Genomic DNA, 27,964 nt, shown 5'->3' with positions numbered 1-27,964 from the left:
GGGGCCGCCCCGGCGGGGCGCGGCGCGGCGGCTCCTTCCGCCGGCAGCGGCGGCGGGCGGCGAGGAGCGGCGCGGCCGGCGGGAGGCAGGTGAGGGGCGAGCGCCGGGGGTCCGGGCTCCGGCAGAGCCGCTCGCTGTCAGCCGTCCCGCCGCGGGGAGCGGGGCGGGCAGGGCAGGGCAGGGCAGGGCAGCGCAGCGCGGCTGGAGATGGGGCCGCCGCCGGGCCCGGCGCAGCCCCCGCCGTGTCCCGGCGCCCCGCTCCCGCCGCCCTCGCCGGCGGCTGCGGTGCCGGCGGGCGGAGCGAGCGGGGCCGTGGGGAGGTGCCGGCGCCTCCGCGCAGTCCCCCCCCGGGGGAGGCGTGCGGGGGGGCCGCGGGCAGCGGGTTTGCACCGGAGCCCCGCGGTCTGCCCGCAGCTGGCCGCCTGCTCCCGGCGGGGGAGCGGGCGCCCTGACCGGCCGCCATGGCGGCCCCGGAGCGGCCGAGGGCCGGCCCCGCCGGCGAGCGGCCCCCGGCCCCCGCCCGCGGGCGCTCTTCGGGCGGCCGGGCCCCGGTGCCCGCCCGGAAAAGCAGCGTGCGCCCGGCGCCCCGGGCTGCCCCCGGCTGCTATTCACCTTTCTTAAGTTTGTAAAGCGCCTTGAGATCCCCGCGGATATAAAGCGGTGCGTGCACGTCTTCATACGAGCACTGGATGAGCTTGCAAGCGTGTCCATTTGAAATGGAGGTAAAGCGTCTGTGCGCATTTTATCTGGGAGCAAACTGCGTCCTGTGGGGGTTCACCCCCGCGGGCAGGGCCTGAAGGCAGGGGTACACCCCCTCGCTCCTGAGGAACTTCATTGCTTTCATAATAGGCAAGGAGTTGGGATACTTTTCTCGAATTCTATAGCAATCAGTGTTACGCCAGGCAGCCGGAAATTTTAATTACCAAAGTATCATCTTAAATAGTCATTATCAGAAATTACCTGGCTGAGCTGAGGGGTGAGGAAGAATTTAGCAAGGGTAGGTCTGATTTTTTCCAGTCCCCTGAGAATATTAGGCACCTCCTGCATTTGCTGAAATGCACGTGAGTCACAAGCGGCAAGCATCCTTCAAAACTGAGCAACATTCATCTTCATCTTCTGCAGCACAACAAGTGCAAAGGGGCCTAAATTGAAGTCTTAAAAGTAGTTTATAATCCCAAGTGCATTTGGGATTTTCTCCAAAATTCTCCAAATACTCTGTCTCAAGAGTTCAGAATAAGAAGTGCAGAAACTCTCACTTATCTTGGCTGCCTTGAGTATTTTAATCCAGTTGCATATGCCTAGATTATCCTAATTCTGTCCTATCTATATTTTCCCTAACTTCATAATCTTTGGAACTTTCACTACCTTTTTCTGAACTGTTCCAGGTACTTTTCTGCCTGCCTGGACTGTCCCTCCAGGTACAGCCCTTCATTTGTATATTTGCCCACCTTTAACACACCCAAGCATCACTTTTCTTTATTATCTGGCTAGGTAGATAGCCTCGTTGCATTATCCATAATGCTTCCTTTACTCCAAACTTGCTGGCATTCTGGTTGCTTAAGATTAAATGCATAATATTTTCCTCTGTTATAAAGACTGTTTTGCAGAATTTCAAGTGCTAGTACTGAAAGGCTCATTTTCATGGCCTTTGTTTTCCCAGTGATACACACAGCATAATTTTCACTTCATCTTCACTTTGTTCCATTACATTTTTTCCATGCTATGTCCTTCTGTACTATCATACTTTTACTAATGTAGAAAGGCAGGATATAAAGAGGATAAGCGGCTTGTCCAAGAGCAGTCAAAGGCAGTAATATGTGCCTTCATACCCCCAGCAACAATGAAAAAAAAAAGTTAAAACTAGAGGATTCATCATAGTTATGGTGCCACAACTAATAGGAGAATTTTGTTCATGACCTTCCCCTGGCCTCGCTTGTTCTCTGCTGCTATAAATTTTCTTCTCCCTGTTACTCACCTGGTGGATCCAGGTTTTTAGGTACTTATCAGTAGCAGTTCCAGGAATCGAAGAATTCGGAAGCATCCCCCCCTGGGATCCCACGTAAATTTACTGTGCTGTTCTTGAAGCTGGCCTAGCTGTTTCCAGATTCTCTGCAGTTTCACCTCCACCATTCCAATACACCGTACAACTTAGTCCCGCTGTAGCACTGCCTATTATCAGTCAGAAAGCAGGCAGGCAAGTCTCCTCAGGCTCTTGTGCTGAAAGCACAGTTGCCTTTTGACAACAAACAAGCAGTGTTTCCTGCTGACTCCAAGCAAAGACTCCTCTTTTCTTTTATGGTGTTGGATCTGAGCCCTCTTTTCTACCTTTCCCCTCCTGGTCGCCCACTGTGTAGTTAATAGAACTGGAGGCAAAGTTCGAAATACCCATCAGTATTTCTGACTGTCAGACATAGAGGACAACCAAAATGTGTTCAGTTTCATGGCACTCAGAAGGCCACGTGACAAAAATATGGTGGCCTTTCTTGACTTCTAAAAGGACTGGCGTACACCCGCCTCACATAAAATGCTGACCCCTCTATGAAGGGTAGGGCTGCAGTGCCCAGAAAATGGCAGGTAATTGAGTGATAAAACTGGAATGGAAGTCAACCAGGTCTCTGCTGGCAAACCAGGCTCTATGTATACTTAAGTATCACACCTATGTGTATTAAATGAAGATCAAATCCCAAAGTGGTCACCAGAATGCTTTGGAAAGAGGTTTCCTGGCAGCAGTAGGTAATATTGGCCCAAGAGCGCCAATGGCATCCTGGCTTGTATCAGGAATCGTGTGGCCAGCAGGGCCAGGGAAGTGATAGTGCCCCTGTACTCGGCACTGGTGAGGCCACACCTCGAGTCCTGTGTTCAGTTTTGGGCCCCTCACTACAAGAAGGACATCGAGGTGCTGGAGCGTGTCCAGAGGAGGGCAACAAAGCTGGTGAAGGGTCTGGAGCACAAGTCTTATGAGGAGCGGCTGAGGGAGCTGGGGTTGTTTAGCCTGGAGAAAAGGAGGCTGAGGGGTGACGTTATTGCTCTCTACAACTGCCTGAAAGGAGGTTGTAGCGAGGTGGGGGTCAGTCTGTTCTCCCTAGTAACAAGCGATAGGACAAGAGGAAACGGCCTCAAGCTGCGCCAGGGGAGGTTTAGGTTGGATATTAGGAAAAACTTCTTCACTGAAAGGGTAGTCAGGCACTGGAACAGGCTGCCCAGGGAAGTGGTTGAGTCTCCATCCCTGGAGGTATTTAAAAGACGGGTAGACGTGATGCCTGGGGACATGGTTTAGTGGTGGACTTGGCAGTGCTAGGTTAATGGTTGGACTCGATGATCTTAAGGGTCTTTTCCAACCTTAATGATTCTATGATTCTGTATGTCCATGTATTAAAAGTAGACGTGCTTCTGGAGAAGCTCCCTTTCACATCTTTTCCTTTGTACATGTGTAGCTATGTTGGCATATGCCAAGAGGAGGCTGAGAAGGAGCTACCGTAAGATACCATGGCTTTGTGGAACTGAGATGAGTGGCATGTGTAGCACCACCAGCATTACCAGCTCTTGAGTGCGAAGCCTTCTGCGATAAAATGGTCCGTGCTGCTTGATCTCAGTTCAGCGTTGACTTCTGTCCTCGGCCTGCCAAAGCTGCCCTATTAATGTTGTGAACTCTTGTAGGATGGACAGTAGTGTGCTGGTAGCAAGACCTTTCCCATGGATTTTCAGAGCCATCTAAGGGGTATAACTGCACAGCTCTGACTGAAAGAGATCTGGCTGCCAGCTTTGCATGGGCTTTTTTTAAAAGATCATTCTTTACATCTTTATTTAATTTGACCGATGATGGCTCAGAGCAGAACTGATCTACAGTAGGTTCAAGATCCATTTTTTAAAACTGTCATTTTCATTAATACCTCCTTTTGCCTTTCAGACATGGCCATGCCCAGTTCCCTTTTGTGGGCTGTTGACATTTTTGGGAGGGTTTACACTCTGTCTACTGTTGGCCAGTACTGGGAGCTCTGTAAGGACACACAGCTGGAATTCAAACGGGTCTCTGCTGTCAAACAGTGCTGCTGGGGAATAGCCTGTGATCATCAAGTATACACCTATGTGTTCTCGGGCGACGTTCCTATTAGATACCAGGAAGAAACCTATGAGAATCAGGTATGAAGCGTTACAGGGGCCTCTATCGCACTGCCACACACGCATCAGAAAGGAATGACAGCAAACCTGTGTATCAGCTGTCTCCACGTGTTTTTCTCACAGGAAGATTGTTTGGTTTTATTTGTTTTCATTTTTTACCTGTTGTTTCTGAAGAGTATATATATGCCAAATAGCAGGTTATTCTTTTAATACTTTAATTCCCAAAAGAAGGTTAGACTTCCCTGCTCTTACCAAAAGCAACACCAGTGTGCACAACGGCCTGTTTTATGCGACCCATTTCAGACTGGAACATTCACCCTTTTCACCTGATGTTTTCCCTTCCTTAGTGACAAATACACAATCCCCTTAAGAAAATGTCCAGTGTGCCTGCTAGACAACAAAGATGCGTTATAAAAATGTATTATTCTTAAGAAAATACTATTTTTTAATGTTTCAAAGACTTCTCTAATAAAGGCATAACTCTCCATTAAAGTACGTTTCCAGCTTTTTTGCATAGAATTGTTAAGATGATCCTTCCTATGTGGCTTACTTCAAAAGAATGTCTCTAAAATAGTATTTTAAAGGAAATTTATCTATTTTGTTTTTAAGTTAACCATAAGTTATTTGAGAGAGAAAACTGAAGGATTTTCTTGAGCACATTTCTCTGATTTCTAACGGGCAATGGGATAAACATAAGTTGAAAAAAGACATTAACTTATCTGCATGGGTAAAGATACAACAAATTAATTTTATACATTATTTAACATTGAGACAACTTTCCAGCCATTTAAGGACGTTCTTTTTTGTTATGTAAACATGTTCTTTAAAAATGCAAAACTTTAAATTTAAATTTTATTTGTAATTTTAAAACTTTTGTTTTGTTTGTTCTAGGCTGTGAAAAAATGGAAAACAAAATACTAGAAAGCTCAAAAGGAAATATTCTGCAAGAGCTAACAACAACAACAAAATTAAACTCAAATAGTTTACAGATAATATGCAAAGCAATTTAGCCAGATTCCTAGTAAAAGTTAATAATATTTTGCATAAAAATTATAGAAGGATTTTGAACTACTCATTTTCCATGTGCCCTAAAATGTAAGACAGTATTACATGACAAATTTTGCCAGTATTTCTATAGTAGGTAAGACTGTGGGGAAACAAAGAAAAATCGCAGCTGCATTGGCGAAAACCCTAGCAAATTATTTGTTCTGTAACTGATTAAAGCCAGATTTGGAAAAAAACCCTCTTGGTATAAGATACAGGGAAGGTTTACTGATACAGTAATCTTGACATAGTTTCTCGCGCAGAAGCTAAGCTATTTTTCTAGTGCAGGCAAGATACTAATCATCTTTCTCATGGGGAGTAGATTAGAGATCCCAAGGCCATCTATACAGCATTATCCTAATGCTGCAGTATCATGGTGCCATACATCACCAAAGAAAAAAGCACTGTTAGTAGTAAAATATATCACCAGATGTTCCTATTTATGTAGCTGAAAGTGACTTGGTTGGGACTAGCTCTGCAGTCAGCCCTTCTTTGATACTTCAAAAAGCTTCCTCCAAAGACTACGCTAGGTAGGGGCTTACAGTGTGAACACTTTATCATTCACCCCAGGAATTTATTCCTCTTCTCCTGCAGAAAATAAGAAACTTATCATTTGTGACTCCCTGTAGATGTCCAGTGAGATGATGTGATCTCAAATGAAATATTTATTATTTCTGGCAGCGCTGGAATCCCGTTGGTGGCTTTTGTGAGAAATTACTGCCCAGTGACCGCTGGCAGTGGAGTGATGTGAGCGGGCTAAAACATCAGCAGCTTGATAGTTTCACACTGCCTTCACCACACTGGGAGTGGGAGTCTGACTGGTATGTGGATGAAAATATTGGAGGGGAACCAACAGAGAAAGGGGTAGGTGAACAATACCAAAAAGAGATCTATTCTGGGAATCCTTGGTCTGTAAAAATAAAAGGCACTTAACTTCCCATAGCTACTTCTTTCTGGGAAATAGCTCAACTATAATACAACACAGGGAAGGATCTTGTTTGAAGGCTTTTGAAGTCTACAGGAGCTTCTATAGAAGGTTTTTTTCTTTTGATCAGGCCACGAAATGCTGGCAAATGGATGCCATTGTTATTTAAGATCTTTACGATGAAGAAAGTAAAATGCGTTACTGTGTCGTGATTGTTCTGTATATATCACGCAGAGGAATTTGGACATGATTCATAAATCATTCATGGAATTAGCTGATCTGTTAATCAGGGCTGTTGAGACATGCACAGTAACTTGTACTGTATTTGTAGGAGTGACTCTTGTGCAGAACTGCTCGGAGTTATGATTTCAAGCTTTCCCTGGGTCCTGATTTTCATACAAGAAAACCTCTGTTTGCAGGGCTGGACTTATGCCATAGACTTCCCCAGCACCTACACAAAGGATAAGAAATGGAATTCTTGTGTCAGACGCAGGAGGTGGATCAGATACAGGAGATACAAATCACGGGACGTTTGGGCGAAGGTTCTGGATATCTTTTAAATATTAAATAAACTGATTTTCTGAACTAATTATAAGTGCAGGGAAATTAATTTTTTATCACGGCTCTGTAGGCTGGAGCTGGATTCCTTGACTTCCAACTTGTAATTCTTGCAAGCATAAATGGAAGGCTGGGATTTTTGATAGAAACCCATGGTAATAAGGTGCCAGATCTCACGGTAATGCAGTTGGAGATGGATACTCAGCTCCTTTGCAAATTTCAAACCAACTTTTTAACTTCCTTTGGTTGTTTGACAGAGCACTCTCTTTCGAGGTGGCACCTGTCTAGCATCATTCACCAGTTATGTTCTTTATCTGTGTGAATAACTGTTCTTTAATGTTGTTCCATTTTAAGAATGTATAAAAATTGTAATTTGTGATGTTCCAGCTTTCTAATTCAAAGAACGTCCGTATGCACTGTTCTGTGAGTAAAAATTTGCTTTAGTTAGGGGATGAAACACAGACTTCTTCGTGCTGCTTTGGCAGCGCTTCCCCTCTCTCTGCCTATAGCAGCCTTGGATGAGAGGAAGAATCTCCATGCTCAGCCACTTCAGTAAGCGATACATAAACCAATCTGCAAGAAACAAGTTAGGCCACCAGCCAAATCACCTGTCTATTCGCAGTATCTCCTTTTCTCAATCTTCTTTCTCTTTGCTTCAGATCGTATCACATGATGATCCAGATCAGTTGCCAGACCCTTTCAATGACATCTCCGTTGGAGGATGGGAAATCACCGATGAGCCTCTTGGCCGCTTATCAGTATGGGCGGTTTCTTTACAAGGAAGGGTATGTGCATGTTCCCTAAGTTTTCTAATATAAATTACTACTGAAAAGGAGTTAAATGCTTTTAAAGCAAGGCAGGTTTGTTATTGTCTTATGTTGGTAAGGAAATAGGCCGTTTGTGCATCTGGCAGAGGATGTAAAAGCTGCTTTGGGACTACATTGTGTAACAGCTTGTGTTGTAAATGGAAAGGCTTAGTATCACATAGGGTTGCTGTTTTGTGGAAGCCTTAAACCTCTATAAACAGTGAATCTTAAAAACTTGGGCTGAGTAGTGTCTTATACCCTGAAAAATGCCCAGAATGCAAACTATGGCACTGGTAACAAAGAGAAGGAGCCTTAAAACCTGATAGAGATTCTCGCAAAGCATTGCGCCGTGTCTCTGTGGCAGAGAGTCAGGAATGATTCAAGAAAGAGTTTACAAAATGGTTTTCTAAGACTTATTGATCAGAAAATGGTAACCTCCTGACTTGGCAATGTGGAATCCAGCTCTGGAATGTTTTCAATTTATTCTCTATTGAAAACTATACATCTTTCTTTTTTTGTTGTTGTTTTTAGGCCTACCATAAAGTCTCTCCCCTTTTGCTCAGTGCTGTAAATGTTTGATTCTTGCTTTCCTTCCTTCATCCTTACAGCATGTATCTGACATTCCTTTGTCTCTAGACAATTTCTAACTTGTCGTCTCACAGGGAAGAATGTAATACTTTTAACAGATAGCCTGATATTTCAGTCACACTTGGCACTGCCTAGAGAGGCAAGCAATCTTCGTTAAATTGTTTAAAATAAAATTCCCTATGTCTCATACTTCCCAGTAACAAGTGACAAGCATCCCACTCTACAGGCTTACTTGACTGACATTGTAAAATGCTTTCATTTCCCAAGTAAAAGTCCCCAGAGAAAAAAGGTGTTTCTAAAAAGGAGGATTTGGCACTCAGCAGTCATGTTTTGGAGCACTCGTACGACTACTACAGGATGCTTTCTATGTTTGACCTTCCTATTTTGACTATGACCTGTAGAAAAGTGCAGAGAGGGTAGGACCAAGACTAGCAAATGGGCTGAAGGCTGCACAGAGAATAGAATTTTTTACCCATATCATGGCAAGTTCTGTTCAGTGAAAGTGAGGTTGGGCTATCATCTAACAGTAACATTTTTGTGTTATATATTTGTTCATTCTTGGTTTATATAACATGCCCTGAAGTACACTGAAGTGTTTTTTAAATGTTGAAATATACACAGAACTTGTAGCAATAGGTTACTGTACCCAATCCAGGTTCGTTTCCATGATAAAAGTGAGTCTGTAGAAAAGCCTCCTCCCTTAGCACATAAGGAAATAGACTTCAACTGCATAATCAACATCAAAAAATGCTTTTAAAGGTCAGAGTGCATACACTGCATAAAAAAAGCCTGTTGTTAGAGGATGACTGTTCTTTCCAGTTTGTCTTCATGCTTGTCTCAATGGTTTCATTGTTGTTGTGATACTTTTCTAAGTTTTATTTGTTTTTTTTTTTTTTAACTTGTCTAGGTATGGTACAGAGAAAACGTCTGTCATCACAATCCAGAAGGTTCCATGTGGTCCTTAATCACCACTCCCGGTGAAGTTGTACAGATCAGCTGTGGACCATATGACCTCCTTTGGGCGACTCTTTGGGAAGGGCAAGCTATTGTGAGAGAAGGAATTGATAGGAATAACCCCCAAGGTAAAGTTTGTTAGATTTAGCTGGAAACTCCTTTGATTTGTATAGTGTTGAATAAGTAACTAACCTACAGCGCCTTCTGGGTGTTTCTTGCAGGAATTTCCTGGAGTATTGTGGAGTCTCCAAGCTCTGAAAATGGGATTATGCACGTCTCTGTGGGTGTGGATGTGGTGTGGTGTGTTACAAAGGATAGAAAAGTAAGAGGTGTCATGCTCTGGTTCTGTTTTTTTCTTCCCTTTTTCTATCTGCTTTTCTCAAACAGGCATGTAACTTTCATAGGAAACATTGGTGATTTGGACTCGCTATCCCCATGGTTTGGGGAATTCTAGTTCCCCTTGCTGCTAGGGGAATGCTCTGTGGTTTGTGATATACATAGTTGCATTTAATTTAAGGAAGACTTTCTGCTTTTCTCTTGGAAGGAGTTTTCTAAACCCAAGTGAGACAGATGTGGTAGGTGGGTGGGGATGTTCGTGGGGATGTAATAAGGGGCCTAATTCTAAGGGATATTAAGCATCGAAATTGAAGGGACTCCTAGCTGCTCAGTCTTGTTTCCACATGGTCCGAAGGTTACATCAAAAGCAGCATGGGGAATATTTTCATCTATGCTTTTCTATATGATCCTATTTTTTTATCTTCCTACTGTAACTGTTCCCTCTTCATCAGCCTTTTACTGTAGTTTTTTTGTATTTATTAAGTGGCATATCTGTTACGTGTATGTGTGATTACTTTCTTACTGGGGTTTTAACTTAGAATCATAGAATATCTCGAGTTGGAAGGGACCCATAAGGATCACAGAGCCCAACTGCCCGGTCCTTGCAGGGAGAATGTACTAGAGTGCTCTTGTGCTGGTGGCAATCAAATTCCTTCATACTGAATTCAAAAACATAGATAAATTCTGTGCGTGTATAGCAGTTTGAAGTAATTGAGTTACTCTGGTTTAATGAGTTACTACTTGTCAGCTGAGCCATGGTAACAGACTGTGTCCAGCCTGCTCCATCTGCCAAATAAAACCACTATAATAAATGTAGATAAGCTAGCATGCTTTTCTTCAGAAGCTACTTCTAAAGTAGCAGCTTGCCACTATATGGCTGTATGCTAAATACAGATGGAAATTTTTCCAGGTACCCAGTCCACAGACACTTTCAGATTGGTAAAAACTAATCTAAGGGGAGAGAATTTAAAGAGCTGTACCACTGAAAAGATCCCTCGAACACAAGGACACGATTTAGAAGCCCAGTCAGAGTGACCAAAAATAGCCTGCAGTTGACATGTAATAGAAAGTATTTTTCCAATGGCAGAGAAACTAAGTCTGTCACAGAAAGTCATAACAAAAAGTCTCCTTGTGGGCTGTTCTGGCTGTAGCTGGTCACAAGGACACACAGTATCGGTACTGTTAAGGGAATTATTTTATCTTTACTTGATAAAGAACCAAAGAAGTAAGAGACTTCTTAAGGCAATGCAGCAAGTCAGTATTAGAGATTAAGACCAATCCACTAAAGAAACCAAATTCCAGCTGCCTGCTTGCTAATGCAGAAGGAGCAAAATTTGGACTTTTTGCTGTTGCAGGTGTGGTTTAGAAGAGGAGTGAACTCACATAATCCTTGTGGAACAAGCTGGATTGAAATGGTTGGAGAAATGATGATGGTAACTGTAGGCTTAAATAACCAGGTAAGACAGCTGCATACCAATTATGAGGATATAGACGTTCCCCTTTGTACAGGCAGTATTCACACGTGGTGAGGACTGTCAGCAGTGCCAATAGGGGCAGCTGAACAAGACATCCATGTGCTTGAACTGCTAGGAGAGAATGCGTGGCTGAATTCCTCACCAGAAGATCAACAGTCAGCATGTTGCTTGTATGGCACATCCAGGTGCAAACAGTTTCCTCTGGATGGTACAGAATTTTATACTGCATCTACAGTATCAGCATTAAGGAAGAACACAAAAGGAAAATGCTGTGTCCAGCAGATTTTTGTGCTGTATTTTCCACCACTGCACCTTTTTTGTAGCTGGTATCTACCTGCATTCCATGCAGTTTCCTTCACCAAGCCCTTTCCTTCCCTAGGTCTGGGGAATCGGCTGCGACGACAGAGCAATTTATTTTCGTCAAGGTGTCACACTGAGTGAGCTCAGTGGGAAGACATGGAAGGCAATTGTATCTGGCCGAGAGAGTGACAGATCTCAGACCGGGAGCTCAACAAGTCTGCTCAGGTACTTAGTAAAATACCTGCTCGAGACTTTGTACGCCAAGAGTTTCAATGCTAGGAGGTGTTTCTTTACATTCAAATGGTACAGACAGGGAGGAACGGGGAAGGCATCTCTAATCATTATGTATGCCAAAAAGCATTTGCGTTTTTTGGCATTAACAATAAGCAGCAGTTGTTGCACTCAGAGTAGAACCTGAAGCTCCCACTTTGGAATTCACTGCATGCTTGCAGTGAAGCGTGTTTCTCTGGGCTTTACTCTCTGGGCTTTACTATCACTATCTGGAACTATCACTATCTGGAACTATCACTATCTCCAATAAGAGAAAACGTTACCTATGAAATATCATGGAGGAGTGTCAGCTCTACTTAGGAGTTATCCTTCTCCTGGGTGTCACTGTACATTTCCTTTCCTGGAGATTAAATCAGTACCTCCCCGCTGATTGCTGGCCTCTTGGCTGTGCAAGACATGCCAATGAAGCTGCAAGTGCTGCAGGAGCTACTTTGAGTCAGTGTGCTCTGAGTAGAAGCCCTCTCTAGCTAAGACAAAAATCATAAAGTTAATAATGAGCTTCAAAAAAATCCTATTCATTATTTCATATGCAGAAAATCTGATGTTGCTTCAGTGTTTTCCTGAGAGTTGTAGGCAGCCCACACCACCGATTGTTTGAAAAGATCAAGGAAGTCTTCCTATGTTTCAATTTACTAGACTGGTCTGTCGTATTGGTGTTAGACTCTTTTCCCTTGATGATAGAGTTTGACCTTCAGAAAAGAAGTCTGCTCTTTCTGTCCTAAAGCTGGAACACTAGGTTGATTTCTGTATGTCTGTGGTCTCAGGCCTGTGCTAATTTATAATGCTTTGAATGACAATTAATTATCTATTTGTCCTTCAGTGCTGGCTGTTTCTTTACTGATGATATTCAGAACCAAACGAACGCGATCATTCAGGGTGATGCAGATACTTCCTCTGATACAGAGCTTCCAAGTGTACCCGTGAACCTTGCCAACACTCCCCCGATGGGAGCTGCAGGCACAGGCAACCAGACAGCAGAAATACGTGCAAATTTGACTGTGGATCCTCTGGACTCTGATCAAGGAGAAGCCACTGTTGCTTCAACTAATAATGAGAAAACTAATCTTGAAATGCACAAATCTTCTACAAACCCAAATCCTTCTGCAGAACTGCAGTGGACAAACATTGACTTGAAGGAAGCCCAAAAGCATCCAGTCCTCTCTGTCAGCACCTTTGCAGAAACATCCAGCCTGTCTTCCCTTGGCATGTTCTCAGTGGGAGCTGAAGAGCAGTACGGAGCCGATGAGCACCCGCTGTGGGCCTGGGTGTCTGGGGGAGGCTGTCTTGTAGATTTGCACAGCCCATTGAAATGGTTCACTGTTCAGTCAGGTACTATCCAGTCACCACAACAGAGCCTAATTCCCAATGCTCTTTAAGAAAAATGTTGGGGTTTGGTTTTGTTTTTAACAAAACTGTGGTGCAAAATTTCTGATAACCCATTTACTCTTATTGCAGTTTGTTAATACACTCCATGTCTGAGGATAATGCTTATGTATTTAGCTGTACAGCACTTGGGGATTGAGATATATATAAATGTAAAGGTGATATTTTCTCTGAGTTTCTGTAAGAATTTTGTAAAATAAACTGCTGGATCTGCATCTCATTTTTGATTGCACTGAAACTGCAACTTGAGGCAAACCCCATAATATCACCGAATAGTAACTGAAAGCAGTGAAAAGGGCTCCCTTGAGAGATGGAGATGCCACAAATAACTGCCTCACTCCTACCATTCCTACTGAGATGAGGGTAACATACAGAAGTTACTCAGAGGCATTGTGAATGTGAGCCCAGCTGATAACTGGATGGCGTTAGAATTTAGATTCTTGAAAGATAGTGGAATATAACCATATTTTCAAAATAAACCAGGAACTGTGGCATCCCAGCATTTAATAACAGTGTAACTCTTAATGCGTTGTATTACTTAATTATCTTGCAGTTCAGTGACAAAACGCCCATTTTTACAAGGTTATGGCTTTGAAAGATTCTATATAATCATCTAGTGATCCCATTTCTATGCATCATTTACTAAGTTTGGCTGTAATACATTGATTCCAAAGTGTAATAATGAAAAAAAATTACGTTAGACTGGGTTGATTCAGTCCAGTGTTCAAAGCCGCATCGCGTTTTACCTTTCACAGAACTGTATTCAAAGCTCACTGGAGTTTATTGGGTTTGGTTCTGTTCTAGGTTTGTCGTCCTCTGTGCAGTCTCTATCTCTGTCTATCACTCCGGCACAGACAGCAGCGTGGCGAAAGCAGATTTTTCAGCAGCTCAGTGAAAGGACAAAGCGGGAACTGGAGAATTTTAGGCACTACGAACAGGCTATTGAGCAGGTGAGCAGTGAGGATGCTTATCTCTTGTCTACTAAACACATCTATCGATACTGGGCATCAATAACACATTTCTGATGTACTGATCTGAACTTACTGTCAGCTTTATATTCTTGTCCTTATTTCTGTTTATGACTACTTTCCTGGATTATCACTGTTTGAGCTCCCTGTGGGAAACTAGCAGCTTATCAAACATGGAGCGGCAATCTTTATCTAAAACCATTAGCTGATAGTTTTCTATAGGAGCAAATGAAGCATTGGTCAGCATTATTTGAGTACACTGAAACATCAAATCCACAGAGAAAAGTTTGCAACAGTGGAACATTATATGAATTATTCCACCACAAGATGAGGCTTCTTAATTGAAATGGTGACTCAAGTAGGTGAACTTTCCCTCTCTGCGACCATTAAGGGATTAATGCAACTTGCATAAATAAAACAATGATGCAAACGTCAATAGCACCACTGAAATAGCAGCAGTTTTGTTTGATGCTCCTTTTGTTATGACTCCTTGGCTCTTTTCAGATTCATTCACATTTTTGGTCCCTTCATTGCTAATTGTCAAATGACATCTGGAATTCATTTGATTAAAAACACTTTGAGTCCAGGGTTTTAATCAAGTTTAAAAAGATTATGTCAAAAGCCTTTAAAGTCCAAACAGAAATTGTGTTATTACAGGAGCACGCTAGGGTCAATTAGTATCTGTGTGCTACTGCATTCTTGCAGACGTAAAAATGTTAATCCTGTTGTACACATGCTATTTCAGCGCCTTTCTATCCAGTTTTGTCATTTTTCATTTTGTCTTCAGCTTCCTGAACACTCTGGTATACTCTGTGTCAGAGTTAACTGGTATGATACGGACTAACCTGCAGCAGAGATTTCTTCTGGTCACAAAAAGTAGTATTTGGGAGAGAGTCAGTCATGCAGTTTCCTTACTCCTGTAAATTTGTGTTTGCATTGCAGTCAGTTTGGGTGAAAACTGGAACCTTGCAATGGTGGAGGAATTGGAAGCCTCATAAATGGATGGACGTTCGAGTCGCACTTGAGCAGTTCACTGGGAGTGATGGAATGCGCGACAGCATACTGTTCATCTATTACATGTATCACGAGGAGAAAAAGGTGTGTTCGGCTTGAGACCCTTGAGAGAGTTGCATTTGGCAAAGGAAAACCTTTGAAGGGAAAACAGTTTTTTTAAGGGAGGCAAATTATGGTGCACTGTTGTACTAAGTTTTGGGAACCAATTCAAGTGTAGCCCAGGACACTAACAAATTGCAAGTTTTTCTAAGCTGTAGCTATGTTACTGCTATGTCAGAAATACTCAGTCAGCAACCATCCGCATTGCTTAAACCATCAGCTTTGCACTAATTAGGAATTCTTTTGGAAGTTCAAAATGTTCTTGACTGTGAAGGAAAAGCCAAGCTTGGCTGGCCAGGGCCTTTGTAAATAGGGTAAATGCATACGGGCAATATGAATCAGAGGTAGCGCAGGACTAGAAATTGAGCCATATTCCTTCTGTACCAAGAACTGATTCTTTTCTATCCTTGGCAGGAATGCCTCATCCGTAGTCCTGAAGTGCAAAAATGCTGACTCTGAGGAAGGTATATCTGAGTTTGCCTTAGTCGCAATTTTTTTTTTCTTTTGTCCTAGTATATCCATGTGTTCCTGAATGAAGTCACTATTATAGTTGAAGTTCTGAATGAAGCCAAACACTCCTTTGCACTGTATACACCTGAAAGGACGAAGCAGCGATGGCCAATCCGCCTGGCAGCCACAACAGAGCAAGAAATGCATGACTGGGTAATTCTGTGAATTTTTCATTTCAAGCTCGCAATATCTGCAATAAAACATAAAAGCTAGTCTCTGAAATCTCAGCGTTACATTTACAGTATCTAGGCTGCTTATCTATTTTCACAATTTAGGTATTTAAAAATTCTGTTCAAACTTATTTAGAGGCACCTGAGGCTTCCTATCTCCTCTGGAGTTTGCACGCTCTCTGATGCTGCAGTTTTCCACAGTAAAACCAATATTGTTTTTCCTTCCCGTCCTATCTCCAGATATAGATTAGGCTACAAGTGAGTTAGGAGTTTAATTCAGTTAGTCTGTTCTTCTGGATTGGTAGAAGAACTGTTATCTGTTGTCACTGCTGTAGAGAGTCTTATGTATAGACAGGCAGGAATATATACGCTGAAGAAATGGAAAACCTGAAAGATACTTCATAATGATCAGGTACTGCAAACCACATTGGTTCCCGTGATTGTGTTAATAATTTCTAAAACACTGAATTCCAGTGCCTTTGAGAAAAAGCTGCAAATTCACTTTGCTGATTTGCAAGAACATGCAGAAGTAAAACTTCATTTTGTAATACTGAAGCATCTATATCAAAATTTTTGTTCTCACTGTAAAGGGAAGCTTTTGATTCTTGGCTTCTTATTTTGTAGCTGTCTTTGTTGAACATGTCCTGTTGTGAAAGCAGACGGATTCAAGGCCCTCCTTCTCACCATGCCATTTGGTCAGTTACTTGTAAAGGAGACATCTTTGTTAGTGAGCCAAGTCCTGAACTGGAGGCCGGACCACACCTGATGCCATGTGATCAAATGTAAGAGGTTTCAGAAGCCTGGAAATTCCAAGTGGAGGCAGACAAGTTCCTTCCATCTACTTTTCAGTAGTTGTTCAGACGGAAATGCTTTCAACTGGCAACTGCCTTCACTTACAGATGGCACAGAGGCTGAACAAGCGAGCATATAAAGATGCTTGTCCTTAAGATTGTTGAGCTGTAGGAGGGGAAAGCAGACATTCCTGATGGATGTGGTGTAGAGTAAATGTAAAATGTTGTCCTTTTTCTGGCAGGTTTTGGCGTCAAGTTGGAGGTCATCTTCGACTGATAGAGTGCAATAACCGAGGCATAGTGTGGGGCGTAGGATATGATCACACAGCTTGGGTTTATACTGGTGGATATGGAGGTGGCTTCATTCAAGGTATGGACGATTGGTCTGCTGCGGTGGGCACATTTCTTACTTATCTTCCTGACTGGGTCAGCTATTCAAGCTATTTCAGCTGTCCTTCCCTTAGCCTAACTAACATGTAGGGTTATACAGTGAACAGGCCACACACGAGGAAGGAATTGGTATTGCAGTTTCGTATTTTCAGCTTAAGAGTGAGAAATAGGATAATCAGCAATATTACTGTGGCTATTGGAATTTAAAATGTAGTGTCTTTAAGGTTTAGCTGTACTATAATCCAAATTATTTATTTCTCACAGGACTGGCCAGTAGTGCTGATAACATTTATACGCAGTCAGATGTGAAATGTGTTTACATCTATGAGAACCAACGGTGGAACCCAGTCACTGGATATAGCAGCAGGTTATTTACTCAATTTATTGTATTTATTTACTGTAATTTTTTACTACTGTCAAATGAAACAAGGGGTTTGTTCTAGCTTTTCAGAATAGTTATTACCGTTATTCTGTCTTCAGTCTCCTCCAACATTTATTGTTGACCTGAGATGGAGGGAGCAGTGTTTCTCAATTTTCTAGATTTGTAATTACCCATTCAAAATGCATTTGTAGCAAAACATTACAGATTTGTGCTTCGTGAGTGCACAAAGTGTGCCTACTTGCAACATCTTTCATTATTAAGGCCATACAGCAAAGTTCTCACTAGGCTCTATATAATCCTATACATATTGTGCTAATATATTCCTTGAATAGTACGTTTGAACACAAGTATTGAAAAAGCGTTCACATATATGGGTGTCTATGCCAGAGAAACTCAGGATTCACCTTCCAATTTTAAATAGTAGTGAGGAAGATCACTCTAGAGAGAAAAGTTTCCATGGTCCTCAAGTTTGGTGTCACTGGAAGCAGTTGTACAGATTCTTTCCCCCTACCTCATCACTCACATGATATTTCTAAATACAGAAATTAATGACAGAAGACTGTTTCTTGTATGAAATTAGGAAGTGCTACAAATAGGCTTTTCTTCCCTCGCCTTTTAAATTCTCCGCTGTAAATGACCTTGCATTCCTTGTACGCTGTTTCACCACAGAGGTCTGCCCACGGACAGATACATGTGGAGCGATGCATCTGGCCTGCAGGAATGTACAAAAATCAATACCAAGCCTCCTTCTCCACAGTGGTCTTGGGTAAATTTTCTCTTAAAAGCCTTTTTACCAAGTAGGCAAGGCTTAGCAAGTAAGATACAAGACTTGGGCTCAAGTGACCCAGATTTGCTCCTGGATTTGTTGCAATACGTAACCTTGGTTTCCTCATTTATACAATAGCAATAATCTTCCATAGTCAAAAGAATGTAAAGCATTGAGTGGGATTTTTTGTTTAGTGGGACTTAGACTGCCCTTCTGACCCTTTTCTCTTCAACTGAATTAAAAAGACTTAGGAACCTCTGGATGGATTTATATTGCAAGTATTAGAAGGTTTCTAGCAAGTCATTGCACTCCAAAAGGTGGAGAGAAATAGCGGAAGAAGTTATTTTTATTATACATTAGGTGTTGATTGTGCTTGTTATTCTTATTGTCTCCTTTTGACAATAGGTATCCGATTGGTATATTGATTTTAATACTTCAGGCGGAACTGATCGGGAAGGCTGGCAGTATGCAGCAGACTTTCCAGCGTAAGGAGATACCTTCTTCTACCTAAAATACTAGCAGCCAAATGCCATACTTAAGTCCTCATTTCTTCGTGTTTGCTGTTTTGCATGTTAACTGTGCTTTAACAGGGACAAGTGTGCCTTGATTTCTCCCTTTTTATGGGGACACTAACACTGAAATTTGCCGGGGAGGTAGGGCAGCAAAGCGAGCTTCGCAAACTATAGTTTCAAGTATTTTAAAGTCAGCAGGCGTGTCTGGGGGGCAGGTACATAGACAGCGTCCTCAGGCTGGCACTGACATTGGAGATGCTCTGACATCCTCATGAACACCTATTTAAATCTGTTTTGGTAGGTCCTACCATGGTCACAAGACAATGAAAGACTTTGTCCGACGGAGGCGCTGGGCAAGGTGAGGAGCTAAGATACAAATAAAAGTTTTGAACTTGAATGGTGACTGTTCCTTAGAAGTCTCCTTTGATTATGAGGGGAAGAGTCTCATCACCCAATCAACAAAAGCAATAGTAAAGAAACCTGCAATAAATAATCCATCTCCAGTGGAGAAGCTGGTGATCTTTATCATTATGGCTTTAATTTTAAGCCTTTACAGGTAGATACCCTATTTGATTTTGTGGGATCTGTAGATAAAAGTCAGCTAGTTATTCTCTGTATCTGATTTTCCTTACGGTAAATGATTAAGGAATAGTAGAGTCTAGGTATATTAGTACATACTAGGTCACTTGTAACAATGGGTAATATGTCTTGTATATTAATAGTTTTGATATAGGAATTCCATATACTGCATACTAGGCCACCGATCATCCCCAACCCATTCAAGTCACAGTACACTATATTCAGGTGGAACCTGGAAAATAGCAAACTGCCACTATATTCTATTCTGTTAAGCAGGGAAAGACTGTGCATTCAGTCTTTTTCCAGCTTTTCTATGCTTTCTATACGAGAGTATCTAATAGCAATGCTAATAAATTGCTGTGAACTTACAGTTCCGCATTGTTGTTTGTTGTTGAGGCTACAAAACTAGTATTTTGGCCCTTGTACAAAAATCTTTGAAGTAAGGTCCTGAAGCATCAAACTGTTGTTGTTCCAGGATGTGCAACAAAACAAATGACATCCAGTCATCAAAATGGTGACTTACAATAAAATAAGCAACTTGAGAAATACCCTCAAGCTTTAACATTCCCTCTTGTTTTAACTATCAATTGAAAGTTGAAAACAAATAGGGAGCAGCTCAGGGCTGGATCCAGTTTTTCAGAACTGGAGAACAGAGGAATGTCCTGAGTTTTTCAGGACATTCTTTGTACACAGAAATGATAGAATCTAATATAGTTTCCCTGTTCGTCAGCACTACTTTGTTGCAGTTTCCACAGAAAAAAATACACCAATTCCCAGAATAACCTACATCTGACTCTTTAATTTTGAGCTGCCTTATCTCTGCCTACCTCAAGATGCTACATAACTTTTTAACAGGCCCCACCAAAAAAATAATTGTAAAATGATTCCCTTAACCAAGACAGAGGAAGGAATGAACCAGGTGTGGTGTTCTCTCTGCAGTGGGATTCTCAGCTGGGGTCAAATATTCATTATCCAGCTGTTGCCCAGTGAGTTTGAGAGAGCTAGGGAGCAGTGTAGCACAAGCTGCAGACTTCTTGGGTGGCCTTGCTTTTATGAAGTAACTTTTTTAAAAAACAGAAGCTTTGAGAAATCAGTAATATGTCAAAATTCAAAACCTGATGCAAAACATGATCGATTGTTGTAAACCCCTTTCAAATTAAAAATACTAATATTTACTGTACCTACTTAATGAAAAGACTTCAGGATTGTTTGCACTGAAGTCAACAATGGACCAGGAAACAAAATTCAGTTATAGAAAGTACGTGCTTCTGACGGGTTTGGGGTTTTTTTGCTTCAGAAAATGTAAGATAGTCACCAACGGGCCATGGCTGGAAGTGCCTCCTGTTACCCTGTGGGACATCTCCATAATTCCCAGTTCAGATGCAGATGATGAAGAAGCAGTAGCACTGTGGGCAATCAGTGACAAAGGAGACGTGCTCTGCAGGCTTGGAGTGACACAGCAAAACCCAGCTGTAAGGCTCCCTGTTTATTTTTCCTGCCTTATTGATGTATTTAATGTAATGATGCCAGTACATACACACAATCGTGCAGTGCCTTCTCTTATAGCACCTTGGTTTTTTTTTTCCCTTTTATTTCCCAGATCTGAAAGTCCTTGTCCATCAACTGTAACACAGTTTGCTGCCCACATTTCTTACAATAGCGCTTCTCTTGCATCATCTACCTTAGCTTGTGCCACGTCACTTGCAGGAGCCTCTCTCAGCCCCTGTATATCTTCTCGTGAAGCATTTTATTTCCACTTTCTGCACTGATAGCTTAGATCCTCTTTTTTTTCTTTCTTTTTTTTTTTTTTAAATTGCTGATAATGTGTGTATCCCATTTAAATAAACTGCCCAGGGATAGAATTACCCTAAAGTGTGGTCCCAATCTAATGCCTGTTAATATCAGTAGGAGTTTGTCCATTGACTTTTCTGGGCCTGGAAATGACTCTGCTCATTTAAAAGACAGGTGGGCCTGGGTGTACCTACAGAGTTGATTTTTTTCTATGAACTGGGACAGATTTAATGGGTGAACATCCACTGAAGTATGCAGAAAGGAACAAATAGCCCCAGTTACTTCAATAGGAATACTTCTTTCCTAATAATAGACACGTGCTGAAACACCAAATTAGGGCTGATGATACCCACTAATTTTAAGCCATATTTATAACAGGGAAAAAAAACCACTAATGATATACTTCAATGGAATTTCGAGAAAAACTGCAAGAAGTTGAAAATTTATAGGAATTATTTTTTTTTACTTCCTGTTCAGTCAGTTACAATAGCACGGATCTGTACAGCAGTGCAACAACAAGAACTGGCATACTGTGCCTGGAATCTGAAGCCCCATCTCAGTCAATTTTTGTGAGACTATTGTTCTGTGTAATCAAAAAAGGGGTTATTAAAAACCAAACCAAAACAAAACAAAAGGGCTGTAGCTCAGCTATTCAGAGACATGTAGGTGCCTAACTTCCAGCAATTTCAACAGAAAAGGCCCTGTTACAGTTCATATAGCTATGGATTTCAGAGAGTTAAATATCCAAGTATCTTTGAGGATCAGAGACCTTGTCTCTGTTCAGTCACAAGGTACAGGAATTATCCTTCAGAGTATTTTTCACTATCTAGGGTTTTTCCCATTTGGCAATAATCAGTGATATTTTGTTGTGGAGTTTTTAACCATTGCTTCATAATTCGTCTTCCATGATTTGTTAGGGAACATCCTGGCTTCATGTGGGAACAGATCAGCCCTTCATTTCCATCTCCATTGGAGCGTTTTACCAAGTGTGGGCTATTGCTAGAGATGGTTCTGCCTTCTATCGGGGTTCAGTGTCTCCAAAGAAACCTGCAGGCGAGTATTTGTACATTTTTGGTACAGTCTTCATCTTATACATTGTGTAAGCTCTACTACACTGCCGTGTCTGAAAAAGACAAATCTGTTTAGCATAGCTGTGCAAAACAGTGCATGTGAATAATACTCATGATAATTATAGCAGTTAATTTGCTCTTCACTTGTGTGATTTAAAGTGTTTGTTTCTAAAAACAAGCTAGTAAAAATATATTGAGTCTAGTGTCATTCACAGCTTTCTTGCACAACTATGTATTTCAATGGCAGACGTTTCCAAGACTTCTCATACATAATTCTGTTTTCTCAATGTTTTACTCAAGTATTTCTGACCTTTAGGTGACTGTTGGTACCATATTCCTTCACCTCAAAAACAAAAGTTAAAACAAGTCTCAGTAGGACGAACGTCCGTGTTTGTCTTGGATAAAAACGGTAAGGATTTTTAAAAATTATTTACCAATGTTACAAAAAATAAATCAGTATACATCAGATTGATTTAAAAAGGAGAGGCTAAGTTAGAGCTTCTGCTTGGACAGATGATTACTGTTGCTCCAAGAGGAGTAATATTGCATATTGAAGGAGATGGAGTAGGCAGCCTGCTTAATTACTGATTTTGAAGACTTGTTTTTTGTTACACCTGATAGTGTCCCAGATAGCAACAATCCAGCATCTAGGCTATTCTTGAGGGGAAGAGAGAGATGAATCTCAAAGAAGAGAATTGCATGGCAGGAGTTTGTCTGAAACCCTAGAACGTACAAAACTGAAGAGGAGTACCTTCCTGTTGCAAAACCCAGAAATAGCACCATCATTGCAAGATAAATTATGAAGCATCCTTTTGTAAAAGAAACAAGCCTTTAACATCAGTCTCCTTCAGAGATCTTAATCTCATTTGCTTTACTTCTCTAGTGCATAGTTCCTTATATGAACATTTTTCCCCAAGAAATTTTACGAAAGAGTGTTTGCTGTTTTCCAGAAAAGTTATAAAGAATAACTATAGAAATACAAATTCCAAAGCAGGAACTTCATTGTCCTTTGCTGTAACACATGAGTCAAAACCACAGAACATGGAAAGTATTAACTGCTGATGTAGAAAGTATTAACTACTGATTTGTTGTGTTGTTTACTAGCACTTTATCCAAAGCAGACATCCTGAGCTGTAACCAGGACTATTTATTTTACAGGCAATCTTTGGTACCGGCAAGGTATCACGCCAAGCTACCCTCAAGGATCTACTTGGGATCCTGTTTCAAATAATATCCGTAAAATGTCTGTAGGGCCCCTGGACCAGGTGTGTATTAAGCTTCCTTGTATCTCATTAGTTTATTAAAAATTATGCTTAACGTACTTTTGTAATGAAATTAAATGTTCTTCAGAATTATTTTTGTTTGGCTAACTGTATTCCACAGGGTGATTGTCTAAATGCCGGAATCCTGATAGCAAGACAAAAATCATGCCAATGAAATAGTGATACAGCCAGCCCTTTGCTGTAAAAAGCCCCATTAATTTTTTTTCTTTTTTTTAATGAGGCTATTTTATATATTTAATCTCTTTCCTGCCAAGTCTTACTATCTGGCAATGTTTTAATTATAACACTGGTATCTGGTTGGTTGGGTGGGTGGGTGGGGGTGTCTCTGACTAAATTAGAGCAGTTTTGGCCTATTCAAGGTCAAGACTAATTCCTGAAAGTGGTCAAATGGACTTACAATTTTCACGTCTGGGAAGAGCAGCATGAAGAGCCCATTTTATTGCCTCTCTTTGCGTTCTTGAGGTCTGGGTGATAGCTGACAAAGTGCAAGGAAGTCACAGTTTGAGCTGTGGGACCGTCTGCCATCGGACTGGTGTTCAGCCAATGGAACCTAAAGGCCTCTCCTGGGATTATGGGATCGGGGTAAGTGTTGGGGGCATAGTGCTGCCTAAAAGCTAGATATCCAAATACCCACGGGCACGCTTAGAAGGGAAAGCGTCATCCTGCTCCAGCTGGCAAGCTTTCTAAAGCTTGCATATGCCTGCAGGAAGTTGACCTTTTGTTCTTCAGTTTTAGGTTCCTTTATTAAGTTCATATAATAGATTATGCAATTATAGCTGGGAAGTCATTTATTTGCAGTTGATAAGTAATCATTTTAAATAGGTAATTTAAAAGTTATAATGGAAAAATTAGTAAATTAAGTACCATTTTTAAAAAATGGATTCCTTCCAAGTCTGCACGTGATTGTTCCTCGGTTTTGTTCCCTGTCTTACCCTAAATGTTTTGAGAAGGGTTATTTCAAGGTTTTGGCCCCCTTTAAGTTGAAGGAAAACCTGCAATAGCTCTGTTATGAATGCCTGACCCTACTAATCTCAATTCCTTGTAATAAAAATAATCCTCAAGCTTACTACCCATACACCTCACTGTCAGGGAGGTGTGTGCTGTTTTATTTTGTTCAACAAGGAGCCTTTCTTCTGATTCAGCCCAGAGCAGGATTACTTTCCTCATGAAAAAATAGTATAAAACTAGTAGTGTACATAAAGCATCACATCAGATATTGTAATTGCAGGGTGATGTTTCTCCTTTTTATTTCTTTATCAATATTTTACAGGGTGGATGGGAGCACATTACAGTCAGAGGAAATGCAACTGAAGCATCCAGGGTGGCTATGCCTGACGCTTCCGAGGAAAACCCTGCAGAATCAAAGGATTTAGAAGATGAGGAGAATAAAGGGAAAACAGAACACTCTAAAAGCCCTCTGATGGTCAGGGAAGGTCAAGAATTGGACAGAAATGCTGTTAGTTGTTAAGTTGTTGCCATCTACACATTGCAAACAAGCAGTAGTCAGTATAATTTGAAAAGAAACTAAATGTCTATTGCCTGGAGAGAAAAACATGACCTTTTTCTGCTACTAATATATTTTACTGAACTGGAATTTGCAATGGGGTATTTTAAATACTGATTTCTTCTACTACATCATGTGCAAAATGTGACTTGATAGAGCTAATAGTTTTGTCAAAGCAGGCAAGCTTTTTAGCCACAATGTATTTCTGACCCTTTACCATAGCTGCTATATAACCATACAAATGTGAATAACTTTGCAAATGATTGCTACATTTACTTCTTTTTTTATGAATATTACAGTTCCCTTCTCTACATTTCTCTCGTATTCACGCACCTTGCGCGCTATTCTTCAGATTCCTAGTTGAGCAGAGGTGAAGATGTGCTATCAATTTAAATTAATTACAGGCAAACATAGCTGGTCCTGATTGTACAAGCATTTATTACACATGCACGTAACTCTGCTCGTGTCAGCCGTGTTTATATAAGCACGTACCTTGGGTCGCGCCATCCTTGCTCCCATCAGTAAAATCAAATTCTGTACAACTCGGCTTAGGGTGCAGTTACCAGTAAGGGCCAATTTTTGCTATCTTTGCTCACAATGAGCAATATCTTAATCAAGCAGTGGAACCACTGGTTTCAGCGAGACTATGTAGAGAGCATGGTCCTATTCAGTCTGACTAAGTGACAGAGTCTCATTCTAAATTGTCAGGCCGAGTGGTGGTAAACCATGTTTTGTCTCCCATCTTAACTGGAACCATGACAACTGAGGCATACAGATGCCTACCTAATGAGGTTGGAAGGCACCAGACACCTGAGGAATCAGCTGGGTTCCAGATCATTGCAAATTATGCTTGCATAGCGTAAAAGACAAGAAGAGGTCTTAAGTAGGATTCTGGCTTCACCGTAGTAGGAATGCAAAGCAACTTTACTGGTATCGGTGGAGTTTGCCAACGTATACTGACGTGGGTTCAGAATGAAGCTCTGCTCTTTGTTTTTAGTAAGTGATTGATTGATTCATCCCTTCTTCAACAAGAAACCACTTTTTATTCTGAAAAGCAGCTTTTTTTCCTGTCTTACCATAATTTGACTGTGATGTGAAATTACTATGTGAAATCCAGTCCTTGGGAGGTGCTGAGAAGGCCTCTCCCAATAGCTTCAGGAAGGCACCACGTTTTTCCCCTGGCAGCGGTTTACAATCATTTTTCCTCTCTCTGTGTGACTGTGTATGGAGTTATTTTTATATGATGAGCAGTGTGGTGTGGTCTCAGTACTGTATTTGTAGAAGTAAAACTTATGTTTGCACGTATTTAAAGAATATATGTTTGGTATTTTAATGCCAAGGAAAGCACTGTTTCCAGGTCCAAATGTGAATGAAGATTCAAGATGCTTTACTGTTTAAAAAAATTTGTTGGTCTTTCCGGTGTATGATTAGAGATTTCTGGTTTGTACGTACATTGTGGGAGTACCATAAATAACATGTTGGCATTAATTACCATAATCGGTTTTGCATAACTTGCACAGTATCTTGTCCAAATAAACAACTTTACTATATGTATTTTTAGAGAATTATTAGGATTGTATTTTCTCTGCATCGTATCAAAAAGATTTTTTGTTTTAATAGTCAGTGTTTACATATCCAACAACCAAACTGATTTCATACAATAAGCTTTATAATGTACCTTTGCATTTTTCCCTGCATTGCCAAGTTTCACTTACTTTACTGTAAAAAGCCAGATTTAAGTGAACAAAAGCTAAATTATAAGTTGTGTGTTTGAGTACTAAATATTTGCCTTCTGAAACTATTATTTAGAAAATTATTTAATTTAAAAATATAATGTCATTGTTATGGCTAGTTAAAATAAGGAAAAGTTACTTTAAATTGAAACCATTTTGAAAAATAAAAGTAATTTATCCCTTTTGACATGTCCAATAAAGCAGCACTTTGTAGCAAAGGACCATTTTGGAACTAGCAGTTGTCATTCCATTAAAACGCGTATGTCCTGTTCCTGACTGTTCATCAGGGATGGCTGTATTCAGAGAAGGGGTAACCTTCACCTCTGCTACTGTATTTATCCCTAGATATTACATGCCATTTGGGGCTTAATATATGAAATAATGCCTCTTTGTTTGCAGGAGGTCCTGTCAGAAGTACACTGCCACAAGCATTTAAAGTCCATATTTGTAACAGCAGTATCATTAATTGGTTCTTAAAGTGATGTGCAATTCTTCGTCAATGGCACTGTTAAAATACTGTTTTTCCAACTCATTGGTTTCCTTCCTCTGCCAAAGTAACCAAATGGCAATTCAAACACAGCTATCCCACAAAAACATTTCAGGGATGACATTCAGTATCTGGAAACTATAAGTTTCTCCCTTATCATGCAGTGGTCTAGTGGACTAATGATTTTTAAAGAATCCCACAAAAAATGACACAAGCTACAGATGCTTACGTGATGAACCACGTAACGCTGAACCACCGAATGCCGGCTGGAAGGGACGGCAGGCAGCCAGCTAGTCCAGCCCCCGGTAGGGCTAACGCAAGCAGGTTGCTCCGAGCCACGTCCAGTCAATCTCGCAACGCCTCCAAGGACGGAGGCTCCGCAACACCCAGGTATTTGAGGCCACCACCGCTGCAGCGCGGGGCAGAGGCCCTAAGCCCTCGCTGCGGCCCACAGCTGGGCAGCACCGTCCTTCCCCCGGGGCAGAGGCCCCTGCTGCGGCACGGTGCCAGGTACCCCGCCCTGCAGCGCCTTCGTCCACCGCAGAGGACGGTCCTGCCGCTGTGTCCCGGCCCGAGCGCCCCGCGGGTCTGGGCCTCCCCCCTCAGACGCCGGCCTCTCCCCGCAGCCGGCGCAGCCGAAGGCGGCAGACGCAGCCCCCGGCGCTGCCGTGGGAGGCGCGGCCCCGCCGGCCAGCGCCGCCTCCCCGCGCTGCCTCAGGCGCGGCGCCGGGCCCCGGCTCCTCTCGCGAGAGGACGAGCCCGCCAAAACGCCTGAGGGCCGCGGGCCCGCAGCGCCGCGCCCGCCCCCCGCTCCCTCGCAGCGAAGCGACGCCGCACCAAAGCCCGCACCGCCCCGGGCGACGCCTCCCCCCCGCCGCGCCCCTCCCCGCCTACCGCCTCGCCACCGCGGCTCGCTCCCTCCGCGGGCGAACGCCGTCGCGGCCGCGGCCGCCGCCCTCACAGGCAGGGAGAGCCCCGCGGCTCCCGGGCCGGGCCTCTCGCCACGCCCCTTCTGGCGGGGCGCTGGCGGCGCCGCTCGCCCGAGCCCCCGAGCGCCCCCCGGCCCCGCACCGGGGCCCGGGCCATCTCGCCAGCCTCCGGGGCTTCGCAGCAGGGCAAGGACGCTGCGCACGGCA

The 27,964-nt window shown here is 42.2% G+C and overlaps 1 protein-coding gene across 1 annotated transcript; it reads left to right on the top strand.

Moving 5' to 3' along the window:
• Positions 1-545: 545 nt before the first annotated feature.
• Positions 546-26,481, top strand: TECPR1 (tectonin beta-propeller repeat containing 1). Its single transcript, XM_082312805.1, has 25 exons — positions 546-722; positions 3,908-4,140; positions 5,845-6,027; positions 6,508-6,630; positions 7,306-7,431; positions 8,948-9,122; positions 9,216-9,316; positions 10,686-10,787; positions 11,185-11,330; positions 12,217-12,725; positions 13,584-13,729; positions 14,690-14,845; positions 15,374-15,523; positions 16,165-16,322; positions 16,574-16,701; positions 16,986-17,088; positions 17,773-17,869; positions 18,275-18,354; positions 18,683-18,739; positions 20,258-20,432; positions 21,669-21,804; positions 22,138-22,230; positions 22,980-23,086; positions 23,567-23,686; positions 24,375-26,481. Exons 2-25 carry the CDS (start codon positions 3,910-3,912, stop codon positions 24,570-24,572), a joined length of 3,600 nt encoding a protein of 1,199 aa, XP_082168931.1. The 5' UTR covers positions 546-722; positions 3,908-3,909; the 3' UTR covers positions 24,573-26,481.
• Positions 26,482-27,964: the final 1,483 nt, after the last annotated feature.

The sequence above is a fragment of the Platalea leucorodia genome (genome assembly GCF_965183815.1).
Source record: "Platalea leucorodia genome assembly, chromosome: 5".
In the NCBI taxonomy this organism is placed as follows: Eukaryota; Metazoa; Chordata; class Aves; order Pelecaniformes; family Threskiornithidae; genus Platalea; species Platalea leucorodia.
The sequence above is the reverse complement of the archived record's forward strand: the minus strand, read 5'-3'. Positions and strand labels throughout refer to the sequence as shown.